The 17,506-nt window shown below is 39.9% G+C and overlaps 1 protein-coding gene and 1 long non-coding RNA gene across 5 annotated transcripts in view; both read left to right on the forward strand.

Annotated features, from left to right (window-relative positions):
* LOC145425144 (NACHT, LRR and PYD domains-containing protein 12-like) overlaps positions 1–17,506 on the forward strand; it is a 596,587-nt gene that overhangs the window by 270,834 nt on the left and 308,247 nt on the right. The window contains exon 12 of the mRNA XM_080298036.1: positions 4,112–4,288. Within this exon, the coding sequence (XP_080154162.1) occupies positions 4,112–4,288 (177 nt within the window). The remainder of the gene's footprint in view (positions 1–4,111; positions 4,289–17,506) is intronic.
* Positions 13,087–16,163, forward strand: LOC145425179 (uncharacterized). 4 transcript variants are annotated; one of them, XR_013905837.1, is made up of 5 exons: positions 13,087–13,133; positions 13,255–13,854; positions 14,213–14,365; positions 14,732–14,822; positions 15,417–16,163. It is a non-coding gene; the product is annotated as an uncharacterized LOC145425179 (long non-coding RNA). The 4 variants fall into 4 exon arrangements; XR_013905838.1 differs by having other exon boundaries at positions 13,091–13,386; positions 13,791–13,854; XR_013905839.1 differs by having other exon boundaries at positions 13,091–13,386; positions 13,819–13,854.

Here is a 17,506-nt window from a genome sequence, read left to right on the forward strand (position 1 = left end):
TTTCCTCGACTACCTTTTAAATACCTCAAAACATGTTTCACTGCTGTCCAATCATCAGCAGTTGGCGCATTGAAATGTTGTGACAGTTTGCTGACAACATAGCATAAATCAGGTCGCGTACAATAGCTCAGATAAATAAGACAACCTACCGCTTCACGATATCTCCTCACATCTGGTAATGTCTCGGATTTATCAGAATGAGCCCATTTCTGTTCACAAGGTGTTAACCTTGGCTTACAGTTTTGCATGTTAAATCTCTCTAAAATGTTCTCAATATATATTTTCTGTGACATTTGGACACATTCTTTTTCTTGAAGAAAATCTATTCCTAGGAAATGGTTAAGTTTCCCCAGATCTTTCATTTGGAATTTAGAAGAGAGCATTTCTTTCACGCCTGAAAGCACATTTTCATTGTTAGCTGCAATGAGTAAATCATCCACCCACACTATGATGATTACCTTTTCACTTTCAGTCTCTTTTGAATACACGCAATGATCAGCAATATTTTGTCTAAATCCACAACTGCTTAAATAGTCATGTAAGGTTTGATTCCAGTTACGACCTGATTGCTTCAGCCCATAAAGTGATTTCTTTAGTCTGTACACCAGTTTATTAGTCTCACTTGATTCTGTCTCAAAACCTTCTGGTTGTTGTATATATATCTCTTCATTTATTGGTGCATGTAGATAGGCGGTTTTGACATCCATCTGGTGAACCAACATATCATCTTGAATCACTTTCTGCATCAAAACTCTCACACTCGATAAGTTAGCAGTCGGTGAAAAAGTCTCCTCATAATCAACTCCTTTTGTTTGACTAAACCCTTTAGCCACAAATCGAGCTTTATATCTGTCTGATCCGTCTGAGTTCTTTTTAACGGCATAAACCCATTTACCCCCCACTGCTTTCTTACCCTCTGGTAAAGTGGTTAAAGTAAATGTGTCATTCTCCTTAAGGGATTGAATTTCTTCATTCATCGCCCTTTCCCATTCTTTTGACTCACTTGACACAATAGCTTCACTAAATGATGTGGGTATTTCACACAACAATCTGTCGCAATAATCAACACTGTTGAATAATCAGCATCTGTTCATTTTCACACTCTTTCACATCCGTGATATAATCACTCAAATAATCAGGTCTCTTTCTGATTCTGGATGGATAACGTGTAGCTCCAGTATCTACTTTATCATCAGTTTTAACCTCGGACTCAGTTTGACTGCTTTCACTACCATCTGGAATATCCTCATCCTTCGTCTGTTTGGGTTCACCATCTTTTCTGGATTCATAAACCTCATCTTCATACATCTGATCACTCTGTGTTTGTTGATCCATTGTCGCGGGATTTACTATTTTTATCAATCTGTGCTTCTCAACCTTCCCGGTCTTTGGGAAATAGATCAAATATGCTGGACTATTTTTGTCATATCCCAAGAAAACACCTTTATCACATCTTGGATCCAGCTTTCCCCTATTTTGTTTATAAGCATAGCACAATGATCCAAATTTTTTCATTCTAGAAAGATCAGGTCTTTTTCCAGTTAACATCTTATACGCTGTCTGACCTGTACGTTTGTTAAAACATCGGTTCCGAATCACTCCCGCGGTTTGTACTGCATATGGCCATAAAGACTTTGGCAATTCGCTCTCAACTAACATGCATCTCGCCATGTCGAAAAGTGTACGCCAGTTCCTCTCTGCTGTTCCGTTTTGATGAGGCGAATATGGCGCCGAAGTTTCCTGCCTAATGCCATGTCTACTTAATAAATCTCTGAACTGTCTGCTTGTAAATTCAGTTCCATTATCAGAACGAATGCACTTGATTTTCCCATATGTCGCCATCTCTGCAATAAATCTTTCAGTTGCTTGAGTTGTATCACTTTTGTGTTTCAGATTATATACAAATGTTGCACCTGAATAATCATCAACAAACGACAGAACATACTTAAACCCTTCTTTAGAGTTTGGCGTAATTGGACCAGCTAAGTCCGTATGTACCAACTCTAATGCTGCCCTGGCCTTTTCATCTGGTTCTCGATTCCTAGTTTGAATGAACTTCCCTTGTATACAGGTTTCACATTGCATATTTTTGTTGATTTTACCCTTAATTTCCATTCCATCAACGACATTTTGCAGATTTTGAACATCCTCATAATTACAGTGTCCTAGAATTTCATGCCACGTTTGCATATCAAAACATCCATTACATTTCTCTTCAAACTCTTGCACAGTGTTTATAAAGAACAGTCTCTCATGTTCATATATAGGGAATTTTGTTCCATCAACATGTTTAAGAAAACTGTCCCCGTGTTTGAAAACCACAGTGGCACCGTTACTAGTAGCTGCTTTTACTGAAAAAATGTCCTGTGGAAACGATGGAATGTAGAGTGCTTGTTTCAATGTTACCTTGTGACTGCGTCCTTTACTGTCAATCATACTTATCTCAGCATCTACATGCCGCTTTGCAGCTCCTCTGCTCCGCCTCCCGTCAGCCAACTCTACACAATGAGCCTCGGGTCGAAATGTGTCATCAAAAGTCTTAAAACTCTCGATCTTCGTAAAGATATGTGACGTCGCTCCCGTATCCACCAGTAGCTGGTTATCCAGCATCTCTTGGCCGCCGTCCGGGACCCTCAGAGGTTCGGATCCCGTCTTGAACGCGTAGTCCTTCTCCACAACCCCTCTCGCTTCATCCCGTATTTGCTTCCTTCTACAGGTCGCATCTTTGTGTGTACTACTCCGGCAAAAACTGCACCATACTCTGGATCGGCACGTTCTTGCAGTGTGTCCCTTTAGTCGACATTTAAAACACACAATCTCATTATTCTTTGATCTTCGGTCATCTGCTCGCCATGAAGTAGGATCCTGGTCTAATTGCACTTTTGTCCTCATTACGTTGTCATCCGTCACAGCCGCACGCATTCTCTCGGTTTCTTCATAACTTCTGAGTTTTACTTTAAACTCTGAAAATGTGGTTTTTGCTTCGCTCTGTGTAACGTGCACAATCAGAGGTTTAAACGTCTCTGGTAGACCTTTCATTACCATTGCGATCAGAAGTCCATCAGTTAATGACTCGCCCGCATTTTTTAACGCTGTGATAATTGCTTCTGCTCGGATAATATAGTCCGTCACACTTTCATCCTTTTCATTTATGAGAGAAGTAAGTTCGGTGTACAGACTTATGATCCTCGGCTTGCCCACTCCTGCATAATGACCTCTCAAAATTTTTAGAGCTTTCCGTCCGTCATCCACTGCATCTCTCATAACTAACGATAAACTTTTGTCATCTAGAAATTGTATCAACTCTGCATATGCTTCTGCATTTTTGTCATCATCTTCACCATCGGCTTCTTCATCACCCTCAGCCTTCAAGATGACATCTTTCAAACCTTGTAGCCTGAGATGACCAAGGAACTTCGTTTCCCATATCTCATATTTCCGTTCATCTCCATCAAACTGCAAACGGGAATATCGACTGCCCGACTCTGCCGTGCGTCTGCTCATGATGCACAAAAACGCTTACTCACTCGATCGTGCCAAACTGTTAACACCTGCCGGTAACTTGCGGTTTCAGGAAACGCTGCCCTTCCTTTGGCAGTTCCAGGATCTCTTTCCTGCTGCTCTGGGCCCATAACCTGTTAGCAGAGCGGCTCCTTACAACATTATGGCATAATAATTGTAAGGAAGAATAAAAGGTTGGCACACATATCTCATTCCTGACGGAGGACTCTACCACAACCCTTCTCCAGTCCACTCACAGAGTCGTTGCATGGTAAGACATGGATAGGTTAAGGGCGGGGCCTTTTACCGTCATTTTATTACGATGCAAAGTACAAACACCTGTGGACACACAATCCAACAATATTACAGAGGAATGTGTTTTATTCTGCGTGCTCCAGAATACAAGATTTAAGCAGATTTACTAGATGATAAATGATACATGATAATGTTGATGATAAGTAATACAGACTAATGAAGTAATGATGAAATAATAACAGGGCATGTAAATGATACACAGTGAGATTTAAAATAAGATGTTTTTCTTGACACACTGAATGATTTCAAGCTCACACTTTGTCTAATAAACTTACATCTTTCATTCTTTATACAGATTGAGGGACTGTGGTTTGTCAGAGATCAGCTGTGATTATCTGGCAGCAGCACTGAAGTCCAACCCCTCCCATCTGAGAGAGCTGGACCTGAGCATCGACAACAAGCTGCAGGATTCAGGAGTGAAGCATCTGTGTGGTTTCCTGGAGAGTCCAGGATGTGGACTTGAAACTCTGAGGTCAGTCAGCATGTTTTAGTTGTGCTGAGATGAGATAAGTAGATATTTCTAAGCATAAATTACAATCAACAATACAAAACCTAACAAATATGATGTGAAAGTTGTGCTGAGACTAAACTGCAGACATCAGGCTGATATTATACTGATCCACACTGAGGATCTTCATGGTAAAGTCTGTTTTCTTCTTCTCTGGTTTAGTCCATTGACTGCAGCAGAACAATGTTCACATTTCAAACCTTCAAAGAAGAAGAAAAATCCTCCACTGGATAATTCACTGTAAAACTCTCAAACTCTTCATTCCATCTTAAAGTCTGTCTGACACTGAAATCCAAAGCAAAATGTCCTTTTGCTTTACAGACAGCAGTCCAACACAAACATACACACATCATCCAAAACACAGTCCAACATCCAAATCTCCTCCACTGCCAGCATGAATGATGGGAAAGAGAAGGAGGAACACTCTGACATTCAGGGTTAGAATGAGTTTCATGAAGCAGACTGTGAAGATCAAAGCTGCATTAGAAAGCTTACATGAATGAATGAGTGGACAGAAGTGGACAGAGATCATCTGAAGCACTTCAAAGGCTTTAAATCAGCACATTTCTCTTTATTCTTTATCAACTCTGTTAGTTTCTCTCAGTTTTCTGTGGAATGAAGCTAACAGCAGGCTAATAAGATGCTGACCAATAGGTTTCTATTAAAGGTTGTAATTTGTATATGAAAAAGTGCTTTGGCTCAGCAGGGATCAGCTTACAGGTAGAATACAGCTGCTGGATGGGATTAGCATGTCATAGCTATCTACCAAACTGCTAACTGGGGGATTTCAGGCCATCTATGGATCATTTTTGCTAACTGTTTATTCGGCTTAGGCTCACAGGGCTGCAGCCTGTGCCCTAGCTGTCATAGGGCAAGAGGCGTGGTCCACCTGCACAGGTGAGCAGTCCATCACAGGGCCAACAGAGAGAGACAGAGAAGCACTCTCTCACATCCACACCTACAGCCAATTTAGAAGCACCAATGAACCTAAGCAGCATTTCATTGGACTGTGGGAGAACATCCAACCTCCACAGAAAGGCCAACAAGCTTCAACCTACAACCTTCTTGCTTTAAGGCACTAGTGCAGAACCACTTTTCCCCATTTCAGCCCAAATCCTGCATCTTCCTGTTTCTGACTCCAGGCCAGCTCCACTAACACTTTCTCATCAGACACTGCCACCTAGTGGAAGAAGTCTTAGTTCCATTTGAAGCTTCAGATTACAGTTAGTTCCTTTGCAAAGAGGTGGAGGTGGTGGGGCCACAGCACCATCATCACTGAGTGCCATAGGACACTTAACCTTTGTTTCCATATGCTGGGAACTTCCTGTTGTTCCAAGGAGGACTGGAAAATGTGTGAAAATCTCCAAGTCAGTTCCTCACAGCACACTTCAATCATTTCCCTCCCACAGCATCAGGACCAGGGCTTTTCTCTCTGTGGTCCCACTAAGAGATTTCCACACAAACACCTCATCAGTGGGACTCTCAGAGCTCCCAGCCCTTTGCTACAATCACAAAGCTCTTCATTGAAATCAATGATATCAAAGCTGGAATCAAATGAGTCCAAGTCTTCTGCTGATTCAGCATCACATTCATCTTTGCTCCTTGTTCTGCATCCCCACCATGGACTTCATTTCTTTCCAAGCCAGCCTTGAGTGTCCTTTATTCAGCTCATCCTCTGCTTTACTTTTACACCTGATTTTAGCTGCTTTATCTCTCTTTCAGCAAGTTTCTGTGCCTCAATCTTTTTCTTCTCTCACTCATAACAAGACAGCTTCTTCTGCCTGAGAACATGTTGGAGTGATTTACTAATCCAGGGCTGCTTATTGGGGAAAATACTTCATGTTTCCAAAGTGATCCCCATTTTTCCCAGAAAGAAATGTAAGTAGAAATCGATGATCTAAGTGAGAACATGAGCCTTTAAAAAGTCCCAGTGGGTGCAGTGAAAGCAGTCCCTCAGTCCCAGTATAGAGTCTTTGGTCCAGACTGGAACAACTGTGTGCCCAGTTTGAGCTCTCTTCAGTCCTGTGACCTGACAGACCCAGAGGGGCCATCACATCACATTTAGAAGCTCCCCTAATGGAGCCACAACACATGTCCAATACTTAGTGTGTCTTGTTGGACCAACTGGAAGAAATGATTCAAGGACTTAGTCACAGAACAGAGATTCAAATCTCCAAAATCCAACTGGCTGCATCAGGACATATAGTCTGAAACTCTGCACAGTTTCCTGTTTGAAGCTGCTTCCTGTTGGCTTCAGCTGTTTGGAGTTTCCATTTTCTGAACTTCTACATTCTGAACCTTCTTCAGCTCTGAACAGATGATGAAACACTGAATGATTTCAAGCTCACACTTTGTCTAATAAACTTACATCTTTCATTCTTTATACAGATTGTGGGGCTGTGGTTTGTCAGAGATCAGCTGTGATTATCTGGCAGCAGCACTGAAGTCCAACCCCTCCCATCTGAGACAGCTGGAGCTGAGAGGAAACTACCTGAAGGATCCAGATGTGAAGCAGCTGTCTGATCTTCAGCAGAGTCCAGACTACAGACTGGAGACTCTGCTGTAAGTAGAGTGATGGAGTGAGTGGGTGGTGCTGTCAGCAGTATTGTACTAAACACAGTCAGTATGAAACAAAGATCCAGTGTTTCCTGTAAAGCTGCAGCTTCTCAGTGAAGCTGTGAGAGGAGAATGGTGACAGGCTTCAGGATTGGACACAAACACTTCCTGTTTCTGACCTTTATAGTCACCATAGTAACGGCTGACACGCTCTGATCGAACGCTGTCAACAGCCAATCAGCTCTCTGAACAAAGCAGCACGCAGACCAATGACTGCATTCATTTCCAAGTTTAAAGCAGTGAAGAACACAGTCTGTAGGTGAGGAAGAATTTAGTGAGAGCAGATGTTTGGATGGAATTCCTCCAGTTAACAGCTGGAACCGTCCATCTGGATTGTTGGGCTTGTTGTTGGGGTTCCTACAGAGCTCAGAGTGGACACACCAAGGCTCTTCTAATGAATGAAAGTCCAAACTCAAACTAGGAGGGAAAAACATTTTCATCAACTTCAATAAAAATCCAAAGATTAGAAAAAGTGAAGCAACAATGAGTCCTAGTACAGTCCCAGCACTGAAGTCCCTGCTGCTCTTTATACTGGATGTGCTGCATCACTGACTGACAGCTGATGAAGAGCCTCTGGAAACACTCGTTTATCTCCTCTGCTCTTCCTTCTTCTCTCTGCAGGTGGAGCTGATGATGGTAAACAGGACGGTGTGTGTGCTGAGAGAGGAGCAGCTGTGTCCTGATGATCCAGAGAGGTTGAAGCAGCATCAGCTTGTGTGTAGAGACGCTCTGACTGGGCCATGTTACTGGGAGGTGGAGAGGAGAGCTTCATCCAGCAGTGACTGACAGAGGAATGAGAAGAAGTGCAGATGACTGTCAGTGCTGCAGAGTGAACTGCTCTGAGAACAGCTCCACTGTCAGACACAATGTAGAGTCCAGCATCATCCCTGTGTGTCCCTCTGGATCTGACAGAGGATCATCAGTGTATCCGGACTGCTCTGCTGCTGCTCTGTCCTTCTACAGTCTCTGCACAGTCTCTGTCTGACTCTGGCTTCAGACCCTCCTGGATCAAACTCACCTGGAAAGACTTTCAAACATCACTCAATAGATTTGAATACAGAATATATTTGATATATACTGTAGATGTACTGTAGAGTTGCAGTTTGTCACTTGTAAATACAGTCTGTGAGCAGCTATGAGCTGAAAGATCTTTCTAGAAACACGAAATGTTTTCACTCTTCTGTTGCTTTTTCATATATTTCCACAACATTAATATTGATCCCACCTGTCTCACCTGTTTCATGCTTTTATACATAATAACAGGACACGTGTGATCTGAGCGCTGCTGTGGTTGCTGTGCTGCACGTCTTCATTTAGATAACAGAGACATCTAGTGGTTCAGAGGGAGAACTGCAGGAGGTGGAGCTGTGTTTCAGCATGGAAAACTTTTTATCTTTTAGGCGCAGATACAAATATGACAAGTATCAGTGTAAGATACAAAAGGTCACATCAGTCAGCAGAGGGAACAGTGATCACACAGCAATGTAAGAATAGAAACATAACAGTGAATCTGGACATGTATACAGATGGAAGCAAACAAACAGGATGTAACACTACATTAAAGCCACAAATGGGAAGAAAACAAAGCCAAAGGAAAATATATTTGATCTCAGGAATCCAAATCAGATGCTTTAGAGCAGGGGTCGGCAACCCTGGGCACGCGTGTCACAGCTGCCACGTGAAGGGTTAACTGATGGCACGACCATAGCTGGACTGGCCATCGGGCATACCGATGATGTTTTTTCATTTTTATGGGCCGATGATGTTTTTTAAATGTTTTTGTAACAGTATACACAATGAAAGATGGCGGATTTGCCGGATGCTGGTCGATGTGTAGAAATAAGTCAGTTGTTTGGTGGTGGCTATGGCGGAGCTTCCACAGAGGCAGCAGGTGGATGAGGGAAAGGGGAGGCAGGAGGAGCAGAGACCCGAGGCGGCCGTCGGTCCGAGTGTCAGGTGAACTGAACTTCAGGTAAGAAGTTATGACCTGCAGTCTGTCTGGGTCAGATATAAACCAAGTTTAGGTGGAGTTTATTTTCCTTGTGCTGACTTTTTACAGTCAGTTACAATAACTCGTACTGCTACTAGCTAGCATGACGGAGTTTCTATACAGCTGGGTGGTGCTATGATGTTACTGATAGTGAACTTTACAGTGGCTTGCAAAAGTATTCGGCCCTCTTGAACTTTCCCACATTTTGTCACATTACAGCCACAAACATGATTCAATGTTATTGGAATTCCACGTGAAAGACCAACACAAAGTGGTGAACACGTGAGAAGTGGAACGAAAATCATACATGATTCCAAACATTTTTTACAAATAAATAACTGCAAAGTGGGGTGTGTGTAATTATTCTGTCATGGAAAAACACACTGCCATCAACTTCTGTTTTGTTTTTGTCAAAATCACTGTAATATAATCACTGTACCTTTATATACATGAGACTTGTATTAATGCTGCTGCCCTCTTATGGCTAAAGTGTAATTATGTTATTGTTATTAGGGAAAACGTTTGAGAGTAACATGTCAAATGAGTCAGCACTTTGGTTTTAGCTTAAGAAATCCTCATTTTTATGTCATCAGTTATAGTTGCATGTATTCATTGTCATAATTTAACCTTTAATATTGATGTCTTACATTTATTTTGAGTAAATTAGCAATTTTATGGTATTTATATGGTTGTATTAAATAAAGACATCACTAATGAATTAATTATTTCAGTAATTAATTTAAAAATGTACATAATCAATTAAAGAAATATATTAATGATGAATTATCCATTAATTTCATTTAAAATGTTTCATTATTTGTTTATATACACTTCAGATTAGTTAATTACATATTTAATCAATTATTGGTTTGTTTTCTATTTTAATTATTTTACTGACACATTTAATGAATTATTTAATGATGTATTTATTTAATTCACGTTGCTACTCCTGGCCCTGCATCGCTGTTCATAAATACATTTTATTTGTCAGCTTCACCCATCAAAGTCAGGGGGCGGGGTTAATGCTGATCAAGTCAAAACCATTGCTTTGGTCTGGTGGGCGTTCTTTTAGTGGGCTTTTCTGTCATGGCCTGCGTGGCAGACTATGATGAGGGGAAGGAGGACCCCAATGCTGGACTCTTTGATGAGGTCAGTGCGTTTATTTACAGTGATGCAAAATAATCCAAACAACAATAAATCCCCAGTGCGTTCCCGACTCTGACATGTCCTCTTGCCAGTGTTAGTGTTCTTTGTCTCCGCTCCTCAGTGTCTGAGCACCCCGTGCTCGCTGCCCTCTCGTCTCCACACTCCTCCTGGGGAACAACAAAGAGGCAGCCGTCAGCAACGCCACAATGCAGCAGACTAACCTTAACTAACTCGCCAAGAGACTAACGTGAAGTTACGCAATGATCCAGCACCGGAGACAGCTCCACCACACTCCTAAGTAGCTCCTCTGACGAGGCTTGATCAGCTGCAGGTGTGAGTAATTCTCCTCCGCAGGTGTGGCCAGGCTCCTGGCTGACACACACACACACACACACCTAGATACACAAACATGGAAACAGGAGACAGCAGCACCAAAAACACACATGTCCATAACTTCTTACAGGCCCTGGGTCACGAAGACCCCGGTCCCATGACAATTTCTCAAAACTAAGTAGGCCTACACACCAGGGTTTGGACATGTGTGGACCCAAACTATACTTAAACTTTACCCTTTTTTGTGTCACCAAATACACTTTAATATCTTCTAGACAAGAATGTAGTGGCATAATCTTTAACCTCCTAAGACCCAAACTCCTCTGTGGCATTCATTTTTAGTTTCTCTTTGATATTTGGGCTGATTGGGACATGATGAATGTAAAAACAAAGAATTACCAGATTTTTTTTTTTTTTACCAAATTTTAGTTTCTGAGAAAAATGAGGATATTTGTCTAAAATTTCGATAGCACAGTGGCAGTATAACATCCTTGTGAGTGGATATCAGGCCCTTGTAGAGCAAAATGTAGTATTTTGGTCTAAACAACCCAAAATGTGATGTCCACATATGTGGACGCCAGGTCCTAGGAGGTTAAATATCTGCTCACTTTGTCAAAATGAACCTAATCATCTCTGATGAGTTCAGTGATGTCTGCCAGCTCACCTTGCAAGTGGTCGAACTTATACCGCCGACAACGCGGCCACAACTTGTAAACCCCCTGCTGACTATCACCTCTGGAGTTATTTATTTATGTTAGTTTCAACTGTTCCTGCAAAAAGTAAGCACGTGTTACTGATAAAAAGTCCAATAGAAGCAAAGTCTAAACTTTGAAAACAAAAAACAGAAACCTGTCTGATTAAGATCTGATGTTTGGGGGGGTTTCAATAAGCAGTGTGACCCGTGTATATGCATCAGGGGTGGGTTTTGATTATCGATTTATCGATTAAAATTGATTCTCGCTTGGATAACGTGATATCGATTCATTAAAATCCTGAATCGATTTTTAATATAAATTTATTTTGGCCAAAACGCCAGAATCTCAGGTTAAACCTCCCAAAATTTCAACAACCACCAAACAGCTAAAACAGTAAATGAGAGCAGGAACACGGATTCTGCACAAAGACGTAAACACAAAGCGCGGAGCCGCCGACGCATCAGAATCAGTGAGATGTGACTTTCTCACCTGACTGCACGGACACGAGCTGAAAGCCGACAGCTCGCTGATTCTGATGTTTCGGTGGCTCCGTGCTTTGTGTTTACGCCCTTTTTGCGCTGATTCTGAAGCTGCAGGTTTGATCTCTCTCCAAACAATATTGAGTAAACCAGCAGCAAAGGAAGCTCCAAACTACGCTTCACATAAACATCGTCATGAATTCCCTCTGATTGTTTTGCTGCCACCAGGATAAAATCACACTTCATGCACAGCTCTCTCTCTCTCTCTCTCTCTGTACTTCAAGAACAGTTTCCTGTTTTCTGCATTATTCGCTTGCTTGTTACGCACAAGTCTACCGTTCTTACAGCCTGTCGGCAGCTATTTTTTCTTTTACTTACTTCTGAAAACAAAGCCTCGTTTCTGCCGTTCAATACTGAACAAATTTAAACTTTTTAAAATGATGCAAAATTGCAAAACGCTCAGCTGTGTCTGTAATCAAACCTCTGTAACTTTGCTCTGCTTCACGTCAGCAGCATCAGGTAATGTTCATATGTTCATTAATGGTTTTCTTTTGTTTTTGATGTACTGCAGAATATTTGTATAAAATCCCAGGCCAGGAAAACCTTCATGTTTTTCTGTTTAATCCTCAGCTACTTTGACACAAATGCATCTGCTGTGACGCTCACACCTTTGATAAAGTCTGGCAAGTGTCAGATTTCTTTTTATAGATATAAAAATATAGAAATGTACTGATGCATGACCTGAATTATAATATTTCTGACTATCTGAGGCAAAATTTCCCCGATTCAAATTGAATCCAATTGAATCGAATCGATTCTAGACATGAGTGACGATGCCAGCCCTAATATGCATGCTTTAATAAAAGAGATAATGTTGGTGTTTCAGTCATGTAGTAACTGTTAGCTTTAACTGTACAAGGCTTGTTAGACATAATGAAACACATCGTACAGATTTCTGGATGTTAGACTATAATTTTTATTATGATTATTAATCTTGAGTCTAAAAAGTCAGTCAAGTATATCCAGGATATCTTTCTGTTAACTGGATTCACTGACCCTAACACTGGGACCAGGATAAGCGGTCGCATGGAGCTGGTTACCAGCTGACAATCTTATTATTTAATTAATTTAATTAAGTTATTTAATTTTTCTACTTTTCCCTCCACATTTCCCCTGAAATGAAGGGATTGTGTTGAACATGCTTTAGTTCCTCACATTTTTCTGCATCTCTTTGTTCAACCGCCTGAATTAAAGCTGAAAGTCTGCACTTCAAACACATCTGAGTTGTTTCATTTAAAATTGATTTTAGTGTATGTACAGAACCAAAATCAGAAATTAAGTTCTCTCTGTCCAGATATTTATGGACCTAACTGTATAATCTATACAGCACGTAAAAAATGCTGTAAATAAAGAAGTCTGTGAAAATGTGGCGCTTCCAGGTCAATTTAAACTGAAGTGATATAATCTTCTCCCCACAGTTTGAGTTTGTATTGTCTCAGCTGCAGACAGACTACACTGAAAAAAAGGGACTGGCCATCTCTTGGATTTATGTAAGCATCTTGCATGCATTTAACACAATTGCCTCATGTTTTAAAGTTAAATGTAACTATATAGTGTAAAAACTACATGATATGCAGAAAGGGTGTATTAAATTGTTCATATCATGTTCAGGTGAAGTAAGTCAATAAGATAGCAACGTTAAATCTCGTGAAACCACGCGTGATTTCATCTCGCGGGCTTTGGATCGTGGTTTAAAAAAGGCATCCATCTCAGTCAAGTCGAGCAGCCAACTCTACGTTTTTGGTATGTCTTGATTTTTTGAATTCATTTTTACCATATTTCAGCCAAATGTAGTTAAACGTCTAGAGTGTCGCCATGTAACATGCTAAAAAAGAGCCGTTAGCTTATTTGCTGTTTTATCTGTTGTCAAAGAATTGGCGCTTTTTCATTTGAATTTGTCTTTGGCACAAGAGCCGTAATATCACATTAAACCTAATTACGAGGCACTCATAACATAATTTGGTTTTCTGTGTGAATAGATTTGTCAACTGACTCTTCAGTTACATTGTGTATTTACTGCACCGTGGTGTTAGTGAGATTTTGGACATTGAACAGCTTATATCATCAGCGGCATTATGCTAGCTTACATCCCTACCCCTCCTGCCCTCCTTTTGTTTTTGTTTTTGTTTTTTTTGCTGCACATTGAGAGATGACCTCTATTCTGCATTTCACCAGGAGTCAGCTGATGGATTGTGGGTTCAAGGTGTTATGGTAAGAAAGTATATTCTATTTTCGTTTCTGTAACTTAATTATAATAGGTTTTTTATAATTATTAGGTGCATGCATACTCACCCTATTAATACAACTGAGAGATCCAAAATCTGCCATAGGTTTAACTTATACCTGTATGTATTGCCAGAAAGGTGATTACTGGACTCGCATTAATGCACACTTGAACTGAAATGAGGTTGTAACTTGTGGGTTGTTGGGTTGCAAATCAGAAACAAACATCTTTGGATTTTTTTTAATCCCATAAGATCTGGAAACACAGTTTTTATTCAACAAAACATTACTGATTAACCAAGCACAGTGCCTGCTGTTATTTCAAAATAATTTTATGTCATTTCAGATAAAATGCAGCATTCCAGTGCATCCCAACCATGCCTTTACAGTCAAGGTTTCTGACGGAGCTGAGTTTTTCTCTGACAGTCTGCTGAAAGTGTTTGCAAAGTGATCAGGGGAACAGGGCACAAAGCTAAAGGATGTAGCTGCCATAATGACAGTAAGAACTTTAAAATTCTTTAACTACAAAGTGTATATGTATTGCATTAGGTCAGTAAAAGATTTTTATGCTACATCCATTGAAACAGTCAACTATTACCTGTGAGTAATGATTCCACTAAAAGGATGCCATAATTTTCGTCATGCATTTACTGGCCCACTGAGAAAAAATTATCTTTTTTTAAAAATAAATGTTCTGGAAACTATATATCCATAAAGTTGATGTCAAACAGGAACTTTTGATATTGCTTTGTAGATGCTGGTGTTGCATGTTGACTGGTTTAAAAAGTCAAGAGTTTTTGTCTGGGATCATTTTCTTCTGTGCTACTGAAAAGTTCACAAATCTCTGTTTTCTTTGTTATAATAGTCAAGGATGACATTAATGCTCGGAGTCCCTCATCAAAGTGCTCCGCATCTGTGTGAAAGACAATTGCAACATCTTGGTGCAGGAGTTCATGGTGAGTGTTTTATGAGTAGATTGTGGCTTTGCAACATTTAAAAATGCATTTAGTTATCCACTTGATCCTCATTGGACTGGTTAGGACCAGTAGTCCTCTTTAATAATTTGAAGTTCACATGAGGCCTGGTAGTGAACTCGGCCGCCGGCCCTTGAGGCCCCATCCTCACCCCTGTATTAGGGGTCACATCAGTGTGAAAAAACTTTAAATTTGTCATTCTAATGAACAAAGGAAAATCCCACCAATATTTATATTAGCTTTTGTTTGAAAAAATGACCAACTGACCAACAGCTAACCAAATTGTGGGGCTGAAAGTCTAAATTCTAACATCTTCTGAGTGACATAGCCTGGATTTCTGATGGGCCGGTGTCTTTCTAACAAAAACTAATGTAAAGCATTTGAAATTATTATGTTTTTCACCCTCTCTTAGAAACTCTGTTAGACCATGAATGGCAGCATGGCAGGCCACTCTTTGGCTATAGCTATTTACTATGTTGCTTGCATTGGTTTAAATTACTCTAACATTAGAACTGGTAGATTCAAAAGAGATGAGTTTAAAAAGGAATCTTAAAGAAATGTTTTGTGTTTAACCAGGACTTGACTGAGGCCACTGCACAGATTGAGAAAACCACAATGAACATCTGTCTCCAGAGGATGCGGCAGGCAATGACTTTTCTGATGTTGTTCTTCAAGATCTGGATAACGTGACCTTTGCAGTAGCCATGCTGTTTGGACCTTTTTTATTCCTTCAACATGAGTTACCCATCACAACTCTGCTACACTTTTGAGGTGATTCAATGGGTGGTAATGGAGTTGGATGCAACTCAGCTCTCAAGAAAAGCTCACAACTAAGACAAAACTGCTCCTGCAACGAAGCTCACTGTTATGCATGCAAGGTGATCAGCTCTAGGTGAGAGGACATTTAAATCTCACACTTGTTCTGCTGCATTTTTGAAGCTCAATTCCAGGAATGGATCGCAGGGTTCATTTTTATATACTCTGCAACTGCCATGAGGACGAGCCGTTTTTTTGTTGTTGTTTGTTTTTCCTTTTGCTCTGTACAAGTTCTGTTTGTCTGTTTGGCAGCATTTTTAAATTTCTCTTTGTATTTTTTCTTTCTTTTACTAGTGAAGAGATGTAGCGTGAACAGTTATACAGTCTAAATATCCCATATGGGTCGTGTGAAATGGTATTTTCAGTTTCATTCAGTTGAAGTAAAGAACGTTGAATATTTCTGAGTGTGCTGTTTTGAACCAAGATGTCACAGTATGATCAGTGCTGTAATTTTTGACAGTCACTGTATCAATGTTATTTTTGCGTCTCTTGAATAAAGGTTTTGACCTGCAAGTGCTAATTTCTTTAGTTATTGGGGTAAAATGGGTAGTGTTAATAGGAAGGTGTTTGCCAATTCAGTAACCTAATTTAATGTTAATGGAAACTAACATTACCTCAAATTGTTTAGTTATAATTGTTGTTTAACTGAATCTTGACGTCAGAGGCCTTAAATAGAATGTTTTGTATTGTTCTTTCCCAACATTTTTCAAAAGAAACAGTCCAATTTCTTTGCTGTGATTGATTCCAGAGAACACGGAAGAACTGACATTATTTAACTGTTGATTTATATAGATTCAGTAGAGGAGTAATGTCAGTTTAATTCTTTACCTACTGCAGTGAAATTAGACATGTTGTTTTGAAAGGTTACTGGTGGATGCCAGCAACCATCTTGGAAGAGAACAATACAATCTGTTATAAGGCCTCCATTTGAAAATTGTGTATTTGATACTAGAATATAATAGCAAAATGTAATTTGAAGATAACATGTAGTATTTAAGTGACCAAGTAGTATTGGGTAAAAGTTATTGAATCGTGTTGGGATAACGTGAGAAAATTGTGAAGGATTAAAATATTCCAAGAGCTCAAATTACTTCATCAAAACATGTTTAAGTCACATTTTATCAACACAAATTGCACAAGTTTATTGAACATGAATAAATTGTGTTAATTTAATTCAATTGTTTAAGTTGCTGCCAAAGCAAAACATCTGTGTGCAACAAATGTCCACCATTGAATTAAGTAAATCCAACAACATATTTTTTTCAGTGTATGATATTAATATTATTAGTTATTAATATTATTAGTTATAAAGGACACCTTCCTGCCTTTAGTCTTATTCATGATGATTATTAGTCGTCTTCTAATGTCCACAAGTCTGTATGATGTGTTTCATAGTTTCTAACAAGCCTTTTAAACTTAAGTTACTGCATTGCTGAAACACCAACATCTGCTTATTGAACAAAACAAAAACAACCAAAAGACCACACATCTGATTTTATTTTTATTTTAATAGACTTCCAAAGATTATACCAGATAACTGGCCTCAGAATATAATTGAATAAACATTTTTGAAAACGATAACCTAATCCTGTCTTGACAGGCTGAGCTCTTCAGTATCCACCAACAGCATCGTCATGCTGAGTCAGACGTTTCTGCTCCTGGTGGAAATACTCTTCCTCTTTCCACATTGTACCAAATGTTTTTAAATGTTAGTTTCAATTTAAAATTAAAGATTAAAAAAGTGTAACACATGATGCAAATGTAAACAAAAGCCCCTCTGCAGTATCAAGTCTGCATGGCACAGTGACACACTTTAGGTGATCTCCATCCTTGGGAAAAGTGCTGTCAGC

Source organism: Astatotilapia calliptera, chromosome 3 (assembly GCF_964374335.1).
Source record: "Astatotilapia calliptera chromosome 3, fAstCal68.1, whole genome shotgun sequence".
NCBI classification, from domain to species: domain Eukaryota; kingdom Metazoa; phylum Chordata; class Actinopteri; order Cichliformes; family Cichlidae; genus Astatotilapia; species Astatotilapia calliptera.